The sequence below is a fragment of the Salvelinus namaycush genome, chromosome 11, assembly GCF_016432855.1.
Source record: "Salvelinus namaycush isolate Seneca chromosome 11, SaNama_1.0, whole genome shotgun sequence".
In the NCBI taxonomy this organism is placed as follows: Eukaryota; Metazoa; Chordata; class Actinopteri; order Salmoniformes; family Salmonidae; genus Salvelinus; species Salvelinus namaycush.
In genome coordinates, this window is record NC_052317.1 from 39,531,507 (window position 1) to 39,550,749 (window position 19,243).

Sequence of the window (19,243 nt, forward strand, 5' to 3'; positions counted from 1 at the left end):
CTGATGCCTGAATGGATCTAAATTTAAAATCAATTCATATTGGGGATCTTATAAAATAGAAAGAAACACCAAAATATTGCTAGTTTTACTTTACTATATGTAAGGCTTGATAGAATGTTCCTGGTGGAATGGGAGTGTAAATCCCGCAATAGGTAATAGGGGACGCACGTGCACATTGGAGTATTGTGGTATTGGAGTATTGAGCAAATAAACTGATCCATCACAAGTTCCATTGTTAGATGTTACCACAAAATGTAGTAGACAAAAGTATTTTGTATCTAAATAATTTTTGTAGCTCATATATAACCATTGTCAGTTGTTTTTGTCAGCTATTTGCAACCAGTCTCTTTTTATTGCAATAGTAAGCTCTCTGGAACTAATGTCAGCTACTATAGCTAGCTACAGCTTTGACATCTGACCGCCGGCCTGCTGCTAGCTAGATACTGTAGCTATCAACCACGTTAGCTCTACTATTTCGCAATAAAGTACTAGGGCTTGATATGGCACCAACTACATTGCAATACACAGTAAATATATTAGATCAATTTTGAGCTTCATACCGTGAAAGTAAAGAGGTCAACTTGTAGGTTTAAAAGACATTCGGCAGTTGAACGCGAGGCTTTGAGCGGGAGTTCACACATGGAGGGAAGTAGAACAATACACTTTCAATGTTGGGGTGCAGCCAGTTCATACTACCTAATGTGGCAAATAGAGGGGTTCTCTGTCTGATCAAATCAGTGCAATCAGTCAGCCAATATTTCAGAACAGGAAATCAAATAAAAAACAAGCAACTCTTCATTCGATTCTTTATTTGTATTAATCATTCGTATTCCAGCAATTGTTTTTGGTGTATGTACATATTTCTTTAATGCATCACTTATTATTCACTACAACCAGCACCCTTCCCAACCTCCTCACCAAGAATGAGGTAAAACACCTCTCATGTTCCCCTCAAACAAACAATTGGACAACGATGAAGGGATGCTGTGTGAAGACTGTACACATCAAAAGACACTTGAGGTTGTAGTAGAGGATGAACTGGGTCATCTGAATGGGGAAAGGGGACATAGGGAAGGGGTGGCAAACCCTCGCCCTGAAAGGCTTTTGTTCCAGCCCTGCTATACCACACCTGATTCCGCTAATCAACGTTCCCCGATGAGCAGACTGTTAGTAGATTGAGATGGGTTGGGCCTAGAGCAGCATTTCCCAAACTCCAGACCCCAAGGGGTGCACGTTTTGGTTTCCGCCCAGCTAACACAGTCCAAAAAGCCACAAATAATTCATCTTCAGTTTACATCGCAATTAGCTTAATCAGTTGTGTTTGCGAGGGATGGCCCCAGAGGACTGGAGTTGCCCATCCCTACCCTATGGAGTGATCGATAGAGAAGCATAATTCAATTCAGGATGAGTCGTCAGGCAACGGTAAAGCAGAGCTGGAACAAAAGCCTCCACATGCGGTAGGTCTCCAGGAGGGATGGCCACCCTTAGCGGCTTGGTATAAAAGTACATTACATTATACAGTCAGAAAAAGTCTACCTTCAAATTCCGTTGCACAATGAAAATACACTTAGTATACATATCTTCTGTACACCGTTGAGAAAAGTACTATCTCTTGTCAACTCAACCGTAAGAAAGATTTGACAAAAAAAATGACAGACACTAACGCTTATGTACAAAATGAGAAAGAGCTGAATATACCATTTGATCAAGACAACTGTTAACACTTTATTATTGTTCTTTTTTAAAAAGTTAACAGACAATGTAAAAGAAAGAAAGAACAGAAAAGTGGATCATGATATTAATGGGATAAAAGCGACAAAGTGTGCTGTTAAGTAACAGAATCATACCTCAAAACACGTTGGTGTACAAACAGTACACATTAAAACGCATGTCATGTATAAAGGCATGCATACGTTATATGCATGAGCTCACACACACATCATCCTTATAAATAGGTCCTTCATAGACCCAACTCTGAGACCGGACAGGCGTAGTGGCCGGTGATGCACAGGGCCTCCATAAGGAGCAAGACCAAAGACACTGTTCGCCCGCAGGAGGTAGACGCGTTCTAACGACATTCTACACAAGAATGTCAATACACTGCCCACCCAATCAGTTGCATTGAAGCCAATCCAGCCAATGAAATGGAGGCAGACATTTTGTATATCCTTTACAGTGTGGATATGCTATGGATGTTGTTTGTATAATAGTGAGGTATTTATTGGTTTTAGTCTGATGATTAATGCAATGGTAAAACTCAGTTCTTCTTCACAGGCTATTATGTTCCTTCTCGGACTCCCTCCTCACCCACCAACACACCACGACCTGTCCAATCTTTAAGTTCTGGGTTCCTGGTGTCTTCTCACCTGGTTTCAAACACTGGCGGCTCATATCATGGCCCATTTCTCAAGTGCGTCTTCCCAGGGAATCTCAAATGCTCGTCTCCTTTATAAAAGTCAGCAGCACTCCTTTTATTGACATGTCCCCCTTTCCATACATACAACGGGTACATACAGTACAAACAGCAAGACAGGAAAAGGAAGGGCAAGAAGTCATTTCCAGTACCCATCAAGGTTGTTTTATGGATAGTACCATATATATCTTCTGGGCTAACTGCCATCGTATCGTAGCAGTAACATTCAACATCCACAACTTCAAATCATTCAGAGTATAAAATAAAACGTTGAAATATATGTAAAGAGGTATGACGCATGGAATGATGTTACATGAAAATAATAATGACAAATATAAGTGGAGTATCATTATAAAAAGAAATGGGTGATTTGTTTGTTTTGTTCTTCACATTCAGTGTTTTGAATGTATTTTCAGTAGAGTGGACACTAGGTGGCGTCTGACTACACATACAAACAGTCAGAACGAGCACAAGCCACTTGATAATCAAATTCAAGCAGGTGGTTACTATAGGCACGTCTGTCTCTCTCCCCTTTCTCTCCCTCCCCCCTCTCTCTCTCTCTCCCTCTTTCTTTCTCTCACTCTCTTCCTGTGTCTCTGCTAAAGTAGTACCATTTTTAAGTTAATTTACCCTACTCCTATTTAATACTAGCTACATTCTCTTGCCATCTTCTCTCTCTTGTTTGCTCGCTCTATTCTCTTCCTCTTTTCTTAATGCCCTTCCCCCTCCCTTTCACATCTCTCAATCTTTGTCCTTTCTCTCCCTCAGTATCTTGATCTCTTCTATCCTTTTCTCTCTCTCTCTCTCCTCTCTCTCTTTCTTTCAGTAGTGTAAATTAGTTAGTAAATAACTTAGTACCGCGTCTCAACTCTTTGTAATTTATTTAGCTAGTACCTAACTATACCAGTGTAGTCATCATTTTGACCACAGTCAAATCTAAACAAAGCCTGAGCCTATTTCTCTCTCTCGTTCCCTCTCTCCTGTGCCATCACTCAAACAAACACCCTAACACTCCGCTGTGTGCTTGTGTGATTTATCAAACCTCTAGGACCCTCCAATCAATCAGCATCTTCAGAAAATCTTCCAAAATGTAATTGGACCTTTCCCCTCTACACCAAACCGCCACCCCATTTAAGTGCTGGTAGAGTCTGAATTAATTAATCGTCCTGTCTCCTCCTCTTCCTCCTATCATTGCTCCTCTTCCTCGGTGATGCCCTGTGCTTTCAGTTCATCCAGGACGTTGTCTAGGTGGCTAGGGTCGGGGTAGCCGTGGCCCGTGAGGTTGGAGCCGAATTCCGTCTTGTGGTGCACCTCGTTCCAGATGACCGTGTCCGACTCGCCCGTGGTGCTGGACGTGCCCACCGAGAAGACCAGGCGCCGGTCCCACGCAGTCAGCAGGAGTCTGAGTACCTGGGGGAGAGAGAGAGAGGACGTGGAGGGAGAGGAGGTGGAGGGAGAGAGAGAGAGGACGTGGAGGGAGAGGAGGTGGGGGGAGAGAGGGAGAGGACGTGGAGGGAAAGAAGGTGGAGGGAGAGAGGGAGAGGACGTGGAGGGAGAGCAGGTGGGGGGAGAGAGGGAGAGGACGTGGAGGGAGAGGAGGTGGGGGGAGAGGTGGAGGGAGAGGAGGTGGAGGAAGAGAGGGAGAGGACGTGGAGGGAGAGGAGGTGGAGGGAGAGGACGTGGAGGGAGAGGAGGTGGGGGGAGAGGTGGAGGGAGAGGAGGTGGAGGAAGAGAGGGAGAGGACGTGGAGGGAGAGGAGGTGGAGGGAGAGAGGGAGGACGTGGAGGGAGAGGAGGTGGGGGGAGAGAGGGAGAGGACGTGGAGGGAAAGAAGGTGGAGGGAGAGAGGGAGAGGACGTGGAGGGAGAGGAGGTGGGGGGAGAGAGGGAGAGGACGTGGAGGGAAAGAAGGTGGAGGGAGAGAGGGAGAGGACGTGGAGGGAGAGCAGGTGGGGGGAGAGAGGGAGAGGACGTGGAGGGAGAGGAGGTGGGGGGAGAGGTGGAGGGAGAGGAGGTGGAGGAAGAGAGGGAGAGGACGTGGAGGGAGAGGAGGTGGAGGGAGAGAGGGAGAGGACGTGGAGGGAAAGAAGGTGGAGGGAGAGAGGGAGAGGACGTGGAGGGAGAGGAGGTGGGGGGAGAGAGGGAGAGGAGGTGGGGGAGAGAGGGAGAGGACGTGGAGGGAGAGAAGGTGGAGGGAGAGAGGGAGAGGACGTGGAAGGAGAGGACATGGAGGAAGAGAGGGAAAAGGAGGTGAGAAAGAAGGAGGTGAGATGGTTAGAGACGGATCCATAACTTCAACTTTCAGAGTTCCCCCAATACTGACACAAATTCAAGGGAAAACGTCCCGGATTTTAAAAGGGCAAAGATTGGGCTAAAATCCAGAAAGCTTTGAGTTGTACTGGACAACAGTATCTGCTACAATGGAATATGTCAAAGCGTAGGTTCTTACCTTGCGTCCCTTCTCGCTGTCTGGGAGGTAGCAGTGGCGCGGGAACCCTCTGGCTGTAAAGGGCTTGCCTGGGTTGGGGTGCTCTGGGCCCTGGATGCCAGGCAGGACGTTGTAGATGACGCGGATGGTCTTGCAGTCGGGGTGGCCGGGCAGCGAGTGGGGGATGACGTGGTACTCCATCTTCCCGGGCGGCTGGTTGCCCGTCTTCACGCCGTAGATGGTTTTGCAGGTAGGGCACTGCAGGCTGCCATCTTTATTGCCGTTGTTGTACATGGCCACCAGACACTGGAGGTGGTACTGGTGCCCACACTGGGCCAGGCGACCTATGAAGTCACCACCCTTGTAGCCTGACGGCCCCCCGAGGGCCTCCATACAGATGGTACAGTCCTGAGGAGAGGAGGAGATAGGAGGGATCTTAAGTACTTAGCTATCCAAAATAGGAAAAGCACCCACACAGCTGAGTCAGCCTGTTGCAGGTGAGTGGGAATCATTCAATAAAATTCTTGAAAGCGCTGACGAAGGCTAACTGGCCAATAGGTAATGTTAATCAATGAAAGTGTTACAGGCCAGAGCAGTGTGCAGGTCTTTCTTTAAATATGTACTTGGCTATCGCATTTCCTTCAACAGATAATGTGTTGTGATGATAATGGCTGCGTCCCAAATGACATCATATTGTCTGATCCCTATGGGCCCTGGTCAAACGTATGACACTTTATAGGGCATAGGGTGTCATTTCAGACTTAACCAATGAGTGGAGAGAACAGGTCTCACCTCCTCTGGTGCTATCCTGACTTTCTGAAGATACTGCTTCACCACCTCCTCTGTTGTCTTACCTGGAGAGAGAGAGAAGGAGAGAGAACATATGAGTGTGTTGAGCAGAAATCTTCCACACAATGTAATCAAGTTGTGTATAGGGGTGTCTGTCTCTGTGTTCATATGTGTGTGTGTGTGACCGGTACAGGTGTGTGTGTATAGGCCTATATATTAGTGCTGGTTTTATAGTGTGTCCCATCGTACCTTTGCGGGCCTGTTTCTTGGTGGTCTTGCGGCAGCAGTGGCCCAGGCCGGGGACGGGCTTGATGTCCCTCTTGCTGACGGGCGGGGGGTGCAGCACCAGTTTGGGGGGGCGGGTGAGACACACAGGGAACCCCGCAGCGCTCATCAGGATCCCCGTGATACCGGCCAGCGCTGGGTGGACCGGGTTGTTCCCACTGAGGTTCTTCACTGGGACAGTGGGCACGCTGAAACACAACGGGAACCACACGGCTGGTTACACACTAACATCTCACCAAACATGCGCCTGGGAAGACTCTGGGAGTTGCAGCGCTAACCTAGGATCAGCTGTTACAGAACCTGCAGTAAACAAACCCTCCCTGACACTAACAGACAGAAATACAGCAGGCTTACTGCTGACCCCCACACAGGGTTGGGACGAGCCTAGTCCGTGTGATTACAAGACGTAAACCAAGCCACCTACAGTATAGACAGGTAGAGAAGTCTGTCCCAAATGTCACCCCACCATAGATAGCGCACTACGTATAGGGCTCTGGTCCAAAGTAGTGCACTATGTAGGGAATAGGGTGCCATTTGGGAAGCAGCCGTTCAGGAGGTGTACATGGGCCAGATGTAATCTCTATTGGCAACAACACCTCACCTACTACGACCAGCTGCTGCATGTGACCAATTCAAAAAATGTCCAGGAGCCAATGACCTGTGTGTGTGTGTGCCCATAAAATTAGAATAATCTATTTCTATGTGTGGCTGTGTGTGTGTGTGTGTGTGTGTGTGTGTGTGTGTGTGTGTGAGAGAGCCTGTGGTGTCTCTCTCTGTGTGTGTGTGGCTCCAAGGCCAGTCTCCTGATCTGGGTCAAAGACTCATACCATAGATGGTACTGCCAGATATCCTCTGTCTAGCCGGTACGTTTCAGAGAACACCGGTTGGGTCTAAGTGGCGCCCTATTCCATACACAGCGAGCTACGCCTGACCAGAGCCCACGTAGGATGCCTCCAGCTATATACGGCTCTGACGGTGTCATTCAGACAATCACCTATTGTTTGTCCTTTGACATATTTCTGGATGATTCTAGAACGCGCCAATAGCTACTCTACCATTCTAGAGTCCAGGTAGAGCGTCTGTGTCATTCACACCAAATATATTGTACTATACTCAAGTTCCCCAGATCATCTACTTTTACCACAGACAACACAGCCTTTGAGTGTCAACGATATCGGAGCAGTGAGATATGATATGATGATCTGATCACGCCCGGAGTGTGTTGTCCTTGGTAATCCTACATTGTCGATAAAATCGGCAGCAGTTCACACACACACACACACACACACACACACACACACACACACACACACACACACACACACACACACACACACACACACACACACACACACACACACACACAAACAAAAGCGCATAGAAAAACACTCGAGCACACAGTTTTTCCTAGGGATGGATACTCACATAAAGGACGTGAGGATTGTCATTCTCCCACAGAGGTCAGTCCCGGCACAATCAGTTAAGTAATAAACGACAAGAAAACGAATCACGGAGGAATCGATTTCCTTTCTCTTCACCAGGGGAACAGAGAAACACTTGGGATGTGTCAATGAGAAGCTAAAGAAGGTTCCACTCTCGCTCTCTCTTTATTTATTTCTCTCTCTCTCTATTTCTTTCTCTCTCTCTCTCGTTATTTCTTTCTCTCTCTCTCTCTCTATTTCTTTCTCTCTCTCTCTCTATTTCTTTCCTCTCTCTCTCTCTCTATTTCTTTCTCTCTCTCTCTCTCTATTTCTTTCTCTCTCTCTCTCTCTATTTCTTTCTCTCTCTCTCACAGCTTGACTTGGCTGCTACGCAAACCTTTTCTGTCTCTCTGAGCTGGACTCAGTTTCTGTTCTTCCTCTCTACAGACCTCCTCCTCTCCCTCTGTCCTAGAAGCAGTGTGTGAATCGGACCGAGAGTGTGTGTGTCTCCTGTCTTATATATGTAATCCATGAGTTTCCATCTGCTGGCCAGTGACCTCAGAGAGAGGAGACGTCACAGAACTGACAGTGAGCATCACATCACACACACACACACACCCAGGATCATGGATTACCTTCACCACGTCACCGGCTCTATTGACTAATACCACCCTGACAAACCACTTACGGAAACACACACACACACACACACACACACACACACACACACACACACACACACACACACACACACACACACACACACACACACACACACACACACACACACACACACACACACACACACACACACACACACAGGGAATTGGGAAATCCCTAATAATGAACAAACAACAAACTTGACCACAACACAACCCAGTCTTGACACGACCCGACCTGGTCTTTTAAATGACGAGTGTTATATTAACTACAGAGCTTCCCCTGTGTAAACGGTACTGTATAGGCTACACCCCAGCAGAAGTTGTGGAAATGAGTCTAACTAACCATGCTACATCTCCCCTCGACGTGGGGAGGGGGGGTCATTTAGAATGGCAAATATTATCAAACACAATAGTTTTTCCCCACGCTGTTCCTCCTGCGCTGCCACACATCACAAACGGGGTTTGTTGTTCGTTTTGTTGCTTCCCGACATGCAATTAGCCAGTAGCTCTGAGAGCTGTGCGTTACTGTCGCTGGTAGCAACCACATGGACACGGCAGGAGGGCAGAGCCTGGGAGCTTTGTTCTTCGTGTTGTGACCCACCAAGGCTTAGACATCATTGCTTTTGTGTGACCTATATTGCATGTTTACATACTGTGCATACTATGTAGTATAGTAATAATAGTTATAGATGGTATGTAGTGATGGTAGTACAGTAATAATAGTTATAGGTGGTATGTAGTGATGGTAGTATAGTAATAATAGTTATAGATGGTATGTAGTGATGGTAGTATAGTAATAACAGTTATAGATGGTATGTAGTGATGGTAGTATAGTAATAATAGTTATAGATGGTATGTAGTGATGGTAGTATAGTAATAACAGTTATAGATGGTATGTAGTGATGGTAGTATAGTAATACTAGTTATAGATGGTATGTAGTGATGGTAGTATAGTAATAATAGTTATAGATGGTATGTAGTGATGGTAGTATAGTATTAACAGTTATAGATGGTATGTAGTGATGGTAGTATAGTAATAATAGTTATAGGTGGTATGTAGTGATGGTAGTATAGTAATAATAGTTATAGATGGTATGTAGTGATGGTAGTATAGTAATAATAGTTATAGATGGTATGTAGTGATGGTAGTATAGTAATAATAGTTATAGATGGTATGTAGTGATGGTAGTATAGTATTAACAGTTATAGATGGTATGTAGTGAAGGTAGTATAGTATTAATAGTTATAGATGGTATGTAGTGATGGTAGTATAGTAATAATAGTTATAGATGGTATGTAGTGATGGTAGTATAGTAATAACAGTTATAGATGGTATGTAGTGATGGTAGTATAGTAATAATAGTTATAGATGGTATGTAGTGATGGTAGTATAGTAATAATAGTTATAGATGGTATGTAGTGATGGTAGTATAGTAATAATAGTTATAGATGGTATGTAGTGATGGTAGTATAGTAATAATAGTTATAGATGGTATGTAGTGATGGTAGTATAGTAATAACAGTTATAGATGGTATGTAGTGATGGTAGTATAGTAATAATAGTTATAGATGGTATGTAGTGATGGTAGTATAGTAATAATAGTTATAGATGGTATGTAGTGATGGTAGTATAGTAATAATAGTTATAGATGGTACGTAGTGATGGTAGTATAGTAATAATAGTTATAGGTGGTATGTAGTGATGGTAGTATAGTAATAATAGTTATAGGTGGTATGTAGTGATGGTAGTATAGTAATAATAGTTATAGATGGTATGTAGTGATGGTAGTATAGTAATAACAGTTATAGATGGTATGTAGTGATGGTAGTATAGTAATAACAGTTATAGATGGTATGTAGTGATGGTAGTATAGTAATAATAGATATAGATGGTATGTAGTGATGGTAGTATAGTAATAATAGTTAGATGGTATGTAGTGATGGTAGTATAGTAATAATAGTTATAGATGGTATGTAGTGATGGTAGTATAGTAATAATAGTTATAGATGGTATGTAGTGATGGTAGTATAGTAATAATAGATATAGATGGTAGTATAGTAATAATAGTTATAGATGGTATGTAGTGATGGTAGTATAGTAATAACAGTTATAGATGGTATGTAGTGATGGTAGTATAGTAATAATAGTTATAGATGGTACGTAGTGATGGTAGTATAGTAATAATAGTTATAGATGGTATGTAGTGATGGTAGTATAGTAATAATATTTATAGATGGTATGTAGTGATGGTAGTATAGTAATAATAGTTATAGATGGTATGTAGTGATGGTAGTATAGTAATAACAGTTATAGATGGTATGTAGTGATGGTAGTATAGTAATAATAGTTATAGATGGTATGTAGTGATGGTAGTATAGTAATAACAGTTATAGATGGTATGTAGTGATGGTAGTATAGTAATAACAGTTATAGATGGTATGTAGTGATGGTAGTATAGTAATAATAGTTATAGATGGTATGTAGTGATGGTAGTATAGTAATAATAGTTATAGATGGTATGTAGTGATGGTAGTATAGTAATAATAGTTATAGATGGTATGTAGTGATGGTAGTATAGTAATAACAGTTATAGATGGTACGTAGTGATGGTAGTATAGTAATAATAGTTATAGATGGTACGTAGTGATGGTAGTATAGTAATAATAGTTATAGATGGTATGTAGTGATGGTAGTATAGTAATAATAGTTATAGGTGGTATGTAGTGATGGTAGTATAGTAATAATAGTTATAGATGGTATGTAGTGATGGTAGTATAGTAATAACAGTTATAGGTGGTATGTAGTGATGGTAGTATAGTAATAATAGTTATAGATGGTATGTAGTGATGGTAGTATAGTAATAATAGTTATAGATGGTATGTAGTGATGGTAGTATAGTAATACTAGTTATAGATGGTATGTAGTGATGGTAGTATAGTAATAATAGTTATAGATGGTATGTAGTGATGGTAGTATAGTAATAATAGTTATAGATGGTATGTAGTGATGGTAGTATAGTAATAACAGTTATAGATGGTATGTAGTGATGGTAGTATAGTAATAATAGTTATAGATGGTATGTAGTGATGGTAGTATAGTAATAATAGTTATAGATGGTATGTAGTGATGGTAGTATAGTAATAATAGTTATAGATGGTATGTAGTGATGGTAGTATAGTAATACTAGTTATAGATGGTATGTAGTGATGGTAGTATAGTAATAATAGTTATAGATGGTATGTAGTGATGGTAGTATAGTAATAATAGTTATAGATGGTATGTAGTGATGGTAGTATAGTAATAATAGTTATAGATGGTATGTAGTGATGGTAGTATAGTAATAATAGTTATAGATGGTATGTAGTGATGGTAGTATAGTAATAACAGTTATAGATGGTATGTAGTGATGGTAGCATAGTAATAATAGTTATAGATGGTATGTAGTGATGGTAGTATAGTAATAATAGTTATAGATGGTATGTAGTGATGGTAGTATAGTAATAACAGTTATAGATGGTATGTAGTGATGGTAGTATAGTAATAATAGTTATAGATGGTATGTAGTGATGGTAGTATAGTAATAATAGTTATAGATGGTATGTAGTGATGGTAGTATAGTAATAATAGTTATAGATGGTACGTAGTGATGGTAGTATAGTAATAATAGTTATAGATGGTATGTAGTGATGGTAGTATAGTAATAACAGTTATAGATGGTATGTAGTGATGGTAGTATAGTAATAATAGTTATAGATGGTATGTAGTGATGGTAGTATAGTAATAATAGTTATAGATGGTATGTAGTGATGGTAGTATAGTAATAATAGTTATAGGTGGTATGTAGTGATGGTAGTATAGTAATAGTAGTTATAGATGGTATGTAGTGATGGTAGTATAGTAATAACAGTTATAGATGGTATGTAGTGATGGTAGTATAGTAATAGTAGTTATAGATGGTATGTAGTGATGGTAGTATAGTAATAACAGTTATAGATGGTATGTAGTGATGGTAGTATAGTAATAACAGTTATAGGTGGTATGTAGTGATGGTAGTATAGTAATAATAGTTATAGATGGTATGTAGTGATGGTAGTATAGTAATAATAGTTATAGATGGTATGTAGTGATGGTAGTATAGTAATACTAGTTATAGATGGTATGTAGTGATGGTAGTATAGTAATAATAGTTATAGATGGTATGTAGTGATGGTAGTATAGTAATAATAGTTATAGATGGTATGTAGTGATGGTAGTATAGTAATAACAGTTATAGATGGTATGTAGTGATGGTAGTATAGTAATAATAGTTATAGATGGTATGTAGTGATGGTAGTATAGTAATAATAGTTATAGATGGTATGTAGTGATGGTAGTATAGTAATAATAGTTATAGATGGTATGTAGTGATGGTAGTATAGTAATAATAGTTATAGATGGTATGTAGTGATGGTAGTATAGTAATAATAGTTATAGATGGTATGTAGTGATGGTAGTATAGTAATAATAGTTATAGATGGTATGTAGTGATGGTAGTATAGTAATAACAGTTATAGATGGTATGTAGTGATGGTAGTATAGTAATAATAGTTATAGATGGTATGTAGTGATGGTAGTATAGTAATAATAGTTATAGATGGTATGTAGTGATGGTAGTATAGTAATAACAGTTATAGATGGTATGTAGTGATGGTAGTATAGTAATAATAGTTATAGATGGTATGTAGTGATGGTAGTATAGTAATAATAGTTATAGATGGTATGTAGTGATGGTAGTATAGTAATAATAGTTATAGATGGTACGTAGTGATGGTAGTATAGTAATAATAGTTATAGATGGTATGTAGTGATGGTAGTATAGTAATAACAGTTATAGATGGTATGTAGTGATGGTAGTATAGTAATAATAGTTATAGATGGTATGTAGTGATGGTAGTATAGTAATAATAGTTATAGATGGTATGTAGTGATGGTAGTATAGTAATAATAGTTATAGGTGGTATGTAGTGATGGTAGTATAGTAATAGTAGTTATAGATGGTATGTAGTGATGGTAGTATAGTAATAACAGTTATAGATGGTATGTAGTGATGGTAGTATAGTAATAATAGTTATAGGTGGTATGTAGTGATGGTAGTATAGTAATAGTAGTTATAGATGGTATGTAGTGATGGTAGTATAGTAATAACAGTTATAGATGGTATGTAGTGATGGTAGTATAGTAATAGTAGTTATAGATGGTATGTAGTGATGGTAGTATAGTAATAACAGTTATAGATGGTATGTAGTGATGGTAGTATAGTAATAATAGTTATAGATGGTATGTAGTGATGGTAGTATAGTAATAACAGTTATAGATGGTATGTAGTGATGGTAGTATAGTAATAACAGTTATAGATTGTATGTAGTGATGGTAGTATAGTAATAATAGTTATAGATGGTATGTAGTGACTACACAACAGCTCAGTTCATGGTCACCACACACAGCAGTTTAATAATGTCTCCTATTAACCAGGCAGTCGGCTAGTAAACACTATGATAACATGCTATTATATCTCTAGCCTTAACCCAGTTTAAAAGCTCCACAAGCCACTACCTTACAGCTCCACAAGCCACTACCTTACAGATCCACAAGCCACTACCTTACAGATCCACAAGCCACTACCTAACAGGTCCACAGGCCACTACCTAACAGGTCCACAAGCCACTACCTAACAGGTCCACAAGCCACTACCTAACGTGTCCACAAGCCACTACCTAACAGGTCCACAAGCCACTACCTAACAGGTCCACAAGCCACTACCTAACAGATCCACAAGCCACTACCTAACAGGTCCACAAGCCACTACCTAACAGGTCCACAAGCCACTACCTAACAGGTCCACAAGCCACTACCTAACAGGTCCACAAGCCACTACCTAACAGATCCACAAGCCACTACCTAACAGGTCCACAAGCCACTACCTTACAGATCCACAAGCCACTACCTAAAAGGTCCACAAGCCACTACCTAACAGGTCCACAAGCCACTACCTAACAGGTCCACAAGCCACTACCTAACAGATCCACAAGCCACTACCTAACAGGTCCACAAGCCACTACCTAACAGGTCCACAAGCCACTACCTAACAGGTCCACAAGCCACTACCTAACAGGTCCACAAGCCACTACCTTACAGGTCCACAAGCCACTACCTTACAGGTCCACAAGCCACTACCTAACAGGTCCACAAGCCACTACCTTACAGGTCCACAAGCCACTACCTAACAGGTCCACAAGCCACTACCTTACAGGTCCACAAGCTACTACCTTACAGGTCCACAAGCCACTACCTAACAGGTCCACAAGCCACTACCTTACAGGCCCACAAGCCACTACCTTACAGGCCCACAAGCCACTACCTAACAGGTCCACAAGCCACTACCTAACAGGTCCACAAGCCACTACCTAACAGGTCCACAAGCCACTACCTAACAGGTCCACAAGCCACTACCTAACAGGTCCACAAGCCACTACCTAACAGGTCCACAAGCCACTACCTAACAGGTCCACAAGCCACTACCTAACAGGTCCACAAGCCACTACCTAACAGGTCCACAAGCCACTACCTAACAGGTCCACAAGCCACTACCTAACAGGTCCACAAGCCACTACCTAACAGGTCCACAAGCCACTACCTAACAGGTCCACAAGCCACTACCTAACAGGTCCACAAGCCACTACCTAACAGGTCCACAAGCCACTACCTAACAGGTCCACAAGCCACTACCTAACAGGTCCACAAGCCACTACCTAACAGATCCACAAGCCACTATCTAACAGGTCCACAAGCCACTACCTAACAGGTCCACAAGCCACTACCTAACAGGTCCACAAGCCACTACCTAACAGGTCCACAAGCCACTACCTAACAGGTCCACAAGCCACTACCTTACAGGTCCACAAGCCACTACCTTACAGGTCCACAAGCCACTACCTAACAGGTCCACAAGCCACTACCTTACAGGTCCACAAGCCACTACCTAACAGGTCCACAAGCCACTACCTTACAGGTCCACAAGCCACTACCTAACAGGTCCACAAGCTACTACCTTACAGGTCCACAAGCCACTACCTAACAGGTCCACAAGCCACTACCTTACAGGCCCACAAGCCACTACCTAACAGGTCCACAAGCCACTACCTAACAGGTCCACAAGCCACTACCTAACAGGTCCACAAGCCACTACCTAACAGGTCCACAAGCCACTACCTAACAGGTCCACAAGCCACTACCTAACAGGTCCACAAGCCACTACCTAACAGGTCCACAAGCCACTACCTAACAGGTCCACAAGCCACTACCTAACAGGTCCACAAGCCACTACCTAACAGGTCCACAAGCCACTACCTAACAGGTCCACAAGCCACTACCTAACAGGTCCACAAGCCACTACCTAACAGGTCCACAAGCCACTACCTAACAGGTCCACAAGCCACTACCTAACAGGTCCACAAGCCACTACCTAACAGGTCCACAAGCCACTACCTAACAGGTCCACAAGCCACTACCTAACAGATCCACAAGCCACTACCTAACAGGTCCACAAGCCACTACCTAACAGGTCCACAAGCCACTACCTAACAGGTCCACAAGCCACTACCTAACAGGTCCACAAGCCACTACCTAACAGGTCCACAAGGCACTACCTAACAGGTCCACAAGCCACTACCTAACAGATCCACAAGCCACTACCTAACGTGTCCACAAGCCACTACCTAACAGGTCCACAAGCCACTACCTAACAGGTCCACAAGCCACTACCTAACAGGTCCACAAGCCACTACCTAACAGGTCCACAAGCCACTACCTAACAGGTCCACAAGCCACTACCTAACGTGTCCACAAGCCACTACCTAACGGGTCCACAAGCCACTACCTAACGGGTCCACAAGCCACTACCTAACAGGTCCACAAGCCACTACCTAACGGGTCCACAAGCCACTACCTAACAGGTCCACAAGCCACTACCTAACGGGTCCACAAGCCACTACCTAACAGATCCACAAGCCACTACCTAACAGGTCCACAAGCCACTACCTAACAGGTCCACAAGCCACTACCTAACAGGTCCACAAGCCACTACCTAACAGATCCACAAGCCACTACCTAACAGGTCCACAAGCCACTACCTAACAGGTCCACAAGCCACTACCTAACAGGTCCACAAGCCACTACCTAACAGGTCCACAAGCCACTACCTAACAGGTCCACAAGCCACTACCTAACAGATCCACAAGCCACTACCTAACAGGTCCACAAGCCACTACCTTACAGATCCACAAGCCACTACCTAAAAGGTCCACAAGCCACTACCTAACAGGTCCACAAGCCACTACCTAACAGGTCCACAAGCCACTACCTAACAGATCCACAAGCCACTACCTAACAGGTCCACAAGCCACTACCTAACAGGTCCACAAGCCACTACCTAACAGGTCCACAAGCCACTACCTAACAGGTCCACAAGCCACTACCTTACAGGTCCACAAGCCACTACCTTACAGGTCCACAAGCCACTACCTAACAGGTCCACAAGCCACTACCTTACAGGTCCACAAGCCACTACCTAACAGGTCCACAAGCCACTACCTAACAGGTCCACAAGCTACTACCTTACAGGTCCACAAGCCACTACCTAACAGGTCCACAAGCCACTACCTTACAGGCCCACAAGCCACTACCTTACAGGCCCACAAGCCACTACCTAACAGGTCCACAAGCCACTACCTAACAGGTCCACAAGCCACTACCTAACAGGTCCACAAGCCACTACCTAACAGGTCCACAAGCCACTACCTAACAGGTCCACAAGCCACTACCTAACAGGTCCACAAGCCACTACCTAACAGGTCCACAAGCCACTACCTAACAGGTCCACAAGCCACTACCTAACAGGTCCACAAGCCACTACCTAACAGGTCCACAAGCCACTACCTAACAGGTCCACAAGCCACTACCTAACAGGTCCACAAGCCACTACCTAACAGGTCCACAAGCCACTACCTAACAGGTCCACAAGCCACTACCTAACAGGTCCACAAGCCACTACCTAACAGGTCCACAAGCCACTACCTAACAGGTCCACAAGCCACTACCTAACAGGTCCACAAGCCACTACCTAACAGATCCACAAGCCACTATCTAACAGGTCCACAAGCCACTACCTAACAGGTCCACAAGCCACTACCTAACAGGTCCACAAGCCACTACCTAACAGGTCCACAAGCCACTACCTAACAGGTCCACAAGCCACTACCTTACAGGTCCACAAGCCACTACCTTACAGGTCCACAAGCCACTACCTAACAGGTCCACAAGCCACTACCTTACAGGTCCACAAGCCACTACCTAACAGGTCCACAAGCCACTACCTTACAGGTCCACAAGCCACTACCTAACAGGTCCACAAGCTACTACCTTACAGGTCCACAAGCCACTACCTAACAGGTCCACAAGCCACTACCTTACAGGCCCACAAGCCACTACCTAACAGGTCCACAAGCCACTACCTAACAGGTCCACAAGCCACTACCTAACAGGTCCACAAGCCACTACCTAACAGGTCCACAAGCCACTACCTAACAGGTCCACAAGCCACTACCTAACAGGTCCACAAGCCACTACCTAACAGGTCCACAAGCCACTACCTAACAGATCCACAAGCCACTACCTAACAGGTCCACAAGCCACTACCTAACAGGTCCACAAGCCACTACCTAACAGGTCCACAAGCCACTACCTAACAGGTCCACAAGCCACTACCTAACAGGTCCACAAGCCACTACCTAACAGGTCCACAAGCCACTACCTAACAGGTCCACAAGCCACTACCTAACAGATCCACAAGCCACTACCTAACAGGTCCACAAGCCACTACCTAACAGGTCCACAAGCCACTACCTAACAGGTCCACAAGCCACTACCTAACAGGTCCACAAGCCACTACCTAACAGGTCCACAAGGCACTACCTAACAGGTCCACAAGCCACTACCTAACAGATCCACAAGCCACTACCTAACAGGTCCACAAGCCACTACCTAACAGTGTCCACAAGCCACTACCTAACAGGTCCACAAGCCACTACCTAACAGGTCCACAAGCCACTACCTAACAGGTCCACAAGCCACTACCTAACAGGTCCACAAGCCACTACCTAACAGGTCCACAAGCCACTACCTAACGTGTCCACAAGCCACTACCTAACGGGTCCACAAGCCACTACCTAACGGGTCCACAAGCCACTACCTAACAGGTCCACAAGCCACTACCTAACGGGTCCACAAGCCACTACCTAACAGGTCCACAAGCCACTACCTAACGGGTCCACAAGCCACTACCTAACAGATCCACAAGCCACTACCTAACAGGTCCACAAGCCACTACCTAACAGGTCCACAAGCCACTACCTAACAGGTCCACAAGCCACTACCTAACAGATCCACAAGCCACTACCTAACAGGTCCACAAGCCACTACCTAACAGGTCCACAAGCCACTACCTAACAGGTCCACAAGCCACTACCTAACAGATCCACAAGCCACTACCTAACAGGTCCACAAGCCACTACCTAACAGGTCCACAAGCCACTACCTAACGTGTCCACAAGCCACTACCTAGCGGGTCCACGAGGACAGACAGACAGACAGACAGACAGACAGACAGACAGACAGACAGACAGACAGACAGACAGACAGACAGACAGACAGACAGGAAGACAGACAGGAAGACAGGAGGACAGACAGACAGGAGGACAGTGAAAGGGACTGGTGGCAGGTGACTGTCATCATCATCCTCATCATCATCTGTAGCTTCCGGTTCAGGGTTCTGCCTTAACAAGCTTTGAGTTGGAGCTAAGAGGCTTTTGGTTAACTCTCCCTGCAGTTGTCACAGTCACTGAGTGAGTGACTCACTGTGTGTGTGTGTGTGTGTGTGTGTGTGTGTGTGTGTGTGTGTGTGTGTGTGTGTGTGTGTGTGTGTGTGTGTGTGTGTGTGCATGGGTGCGTGCGTGTGTGTGTAGGGCTGGGAATTGCCAGGGACCGCACGAAACAATATTATCATGATACCATATGTATTACAATTCTCATGATTCTCACGATTCTAAAAGTATTGCGATTCGCTACTGTGATTTCATTGCAATTCGATGCTCCAAACATATTGCTCACCACATGTCTGCTGCGGAGGGACAAGAGAGAGCCATGAGAACATG

General features: G+C 43.9%; 2 protein-coding genes across 2 annotated transcripts in view; both read right to left on the reverse strand.

Moving 5' to 3' along the window:
* Positions 1–2,403, reverse strand: part of LOC120055413 (cell adhesion molecule 3-like) — a 67,083-nt gene extending 64,680 nt beyond the window's left edge. The window contains exon 1 of the mRNA XM_039003276.1: positions 2,367–2,403. Coding sequence (XP_038859204.1) covers positions 2,367–2,403 — 37 coding nt within the window. The remainder of the gene's footprint in view (positions 1–2,366) is intronic.
* LOC120056165 (E3 ubiquitin-protein ligase DTX1-like) overlaps positions 795–19,243 on the reverse strand; it is a 30,847-nt gene continuing 12,398 nt past the window's right edge. The window contains exons 2-5 of the mRNA XM_039004374.1: positions 5,878–6,101; positions 5,632–5,693; positions 4,861–5,247; positions 795–3,823 (exon numbers count right to left, since the gene is read on the reverse strand). Coding sequence (XP_038860302.1) covers positions 3,602–3,823; positions 4,861–5,247; positions 5,632–5,693; positions 5,878–6,101 — 895 coding nt within the window. The 3' untranslated portion in view covers positions 795–3,601. The remainder of the gene's footprint in view (positions 3,824–4,860; positions 5,248–5,631; positions 5,694–5,877; positions 6,102–19,243) is intronic.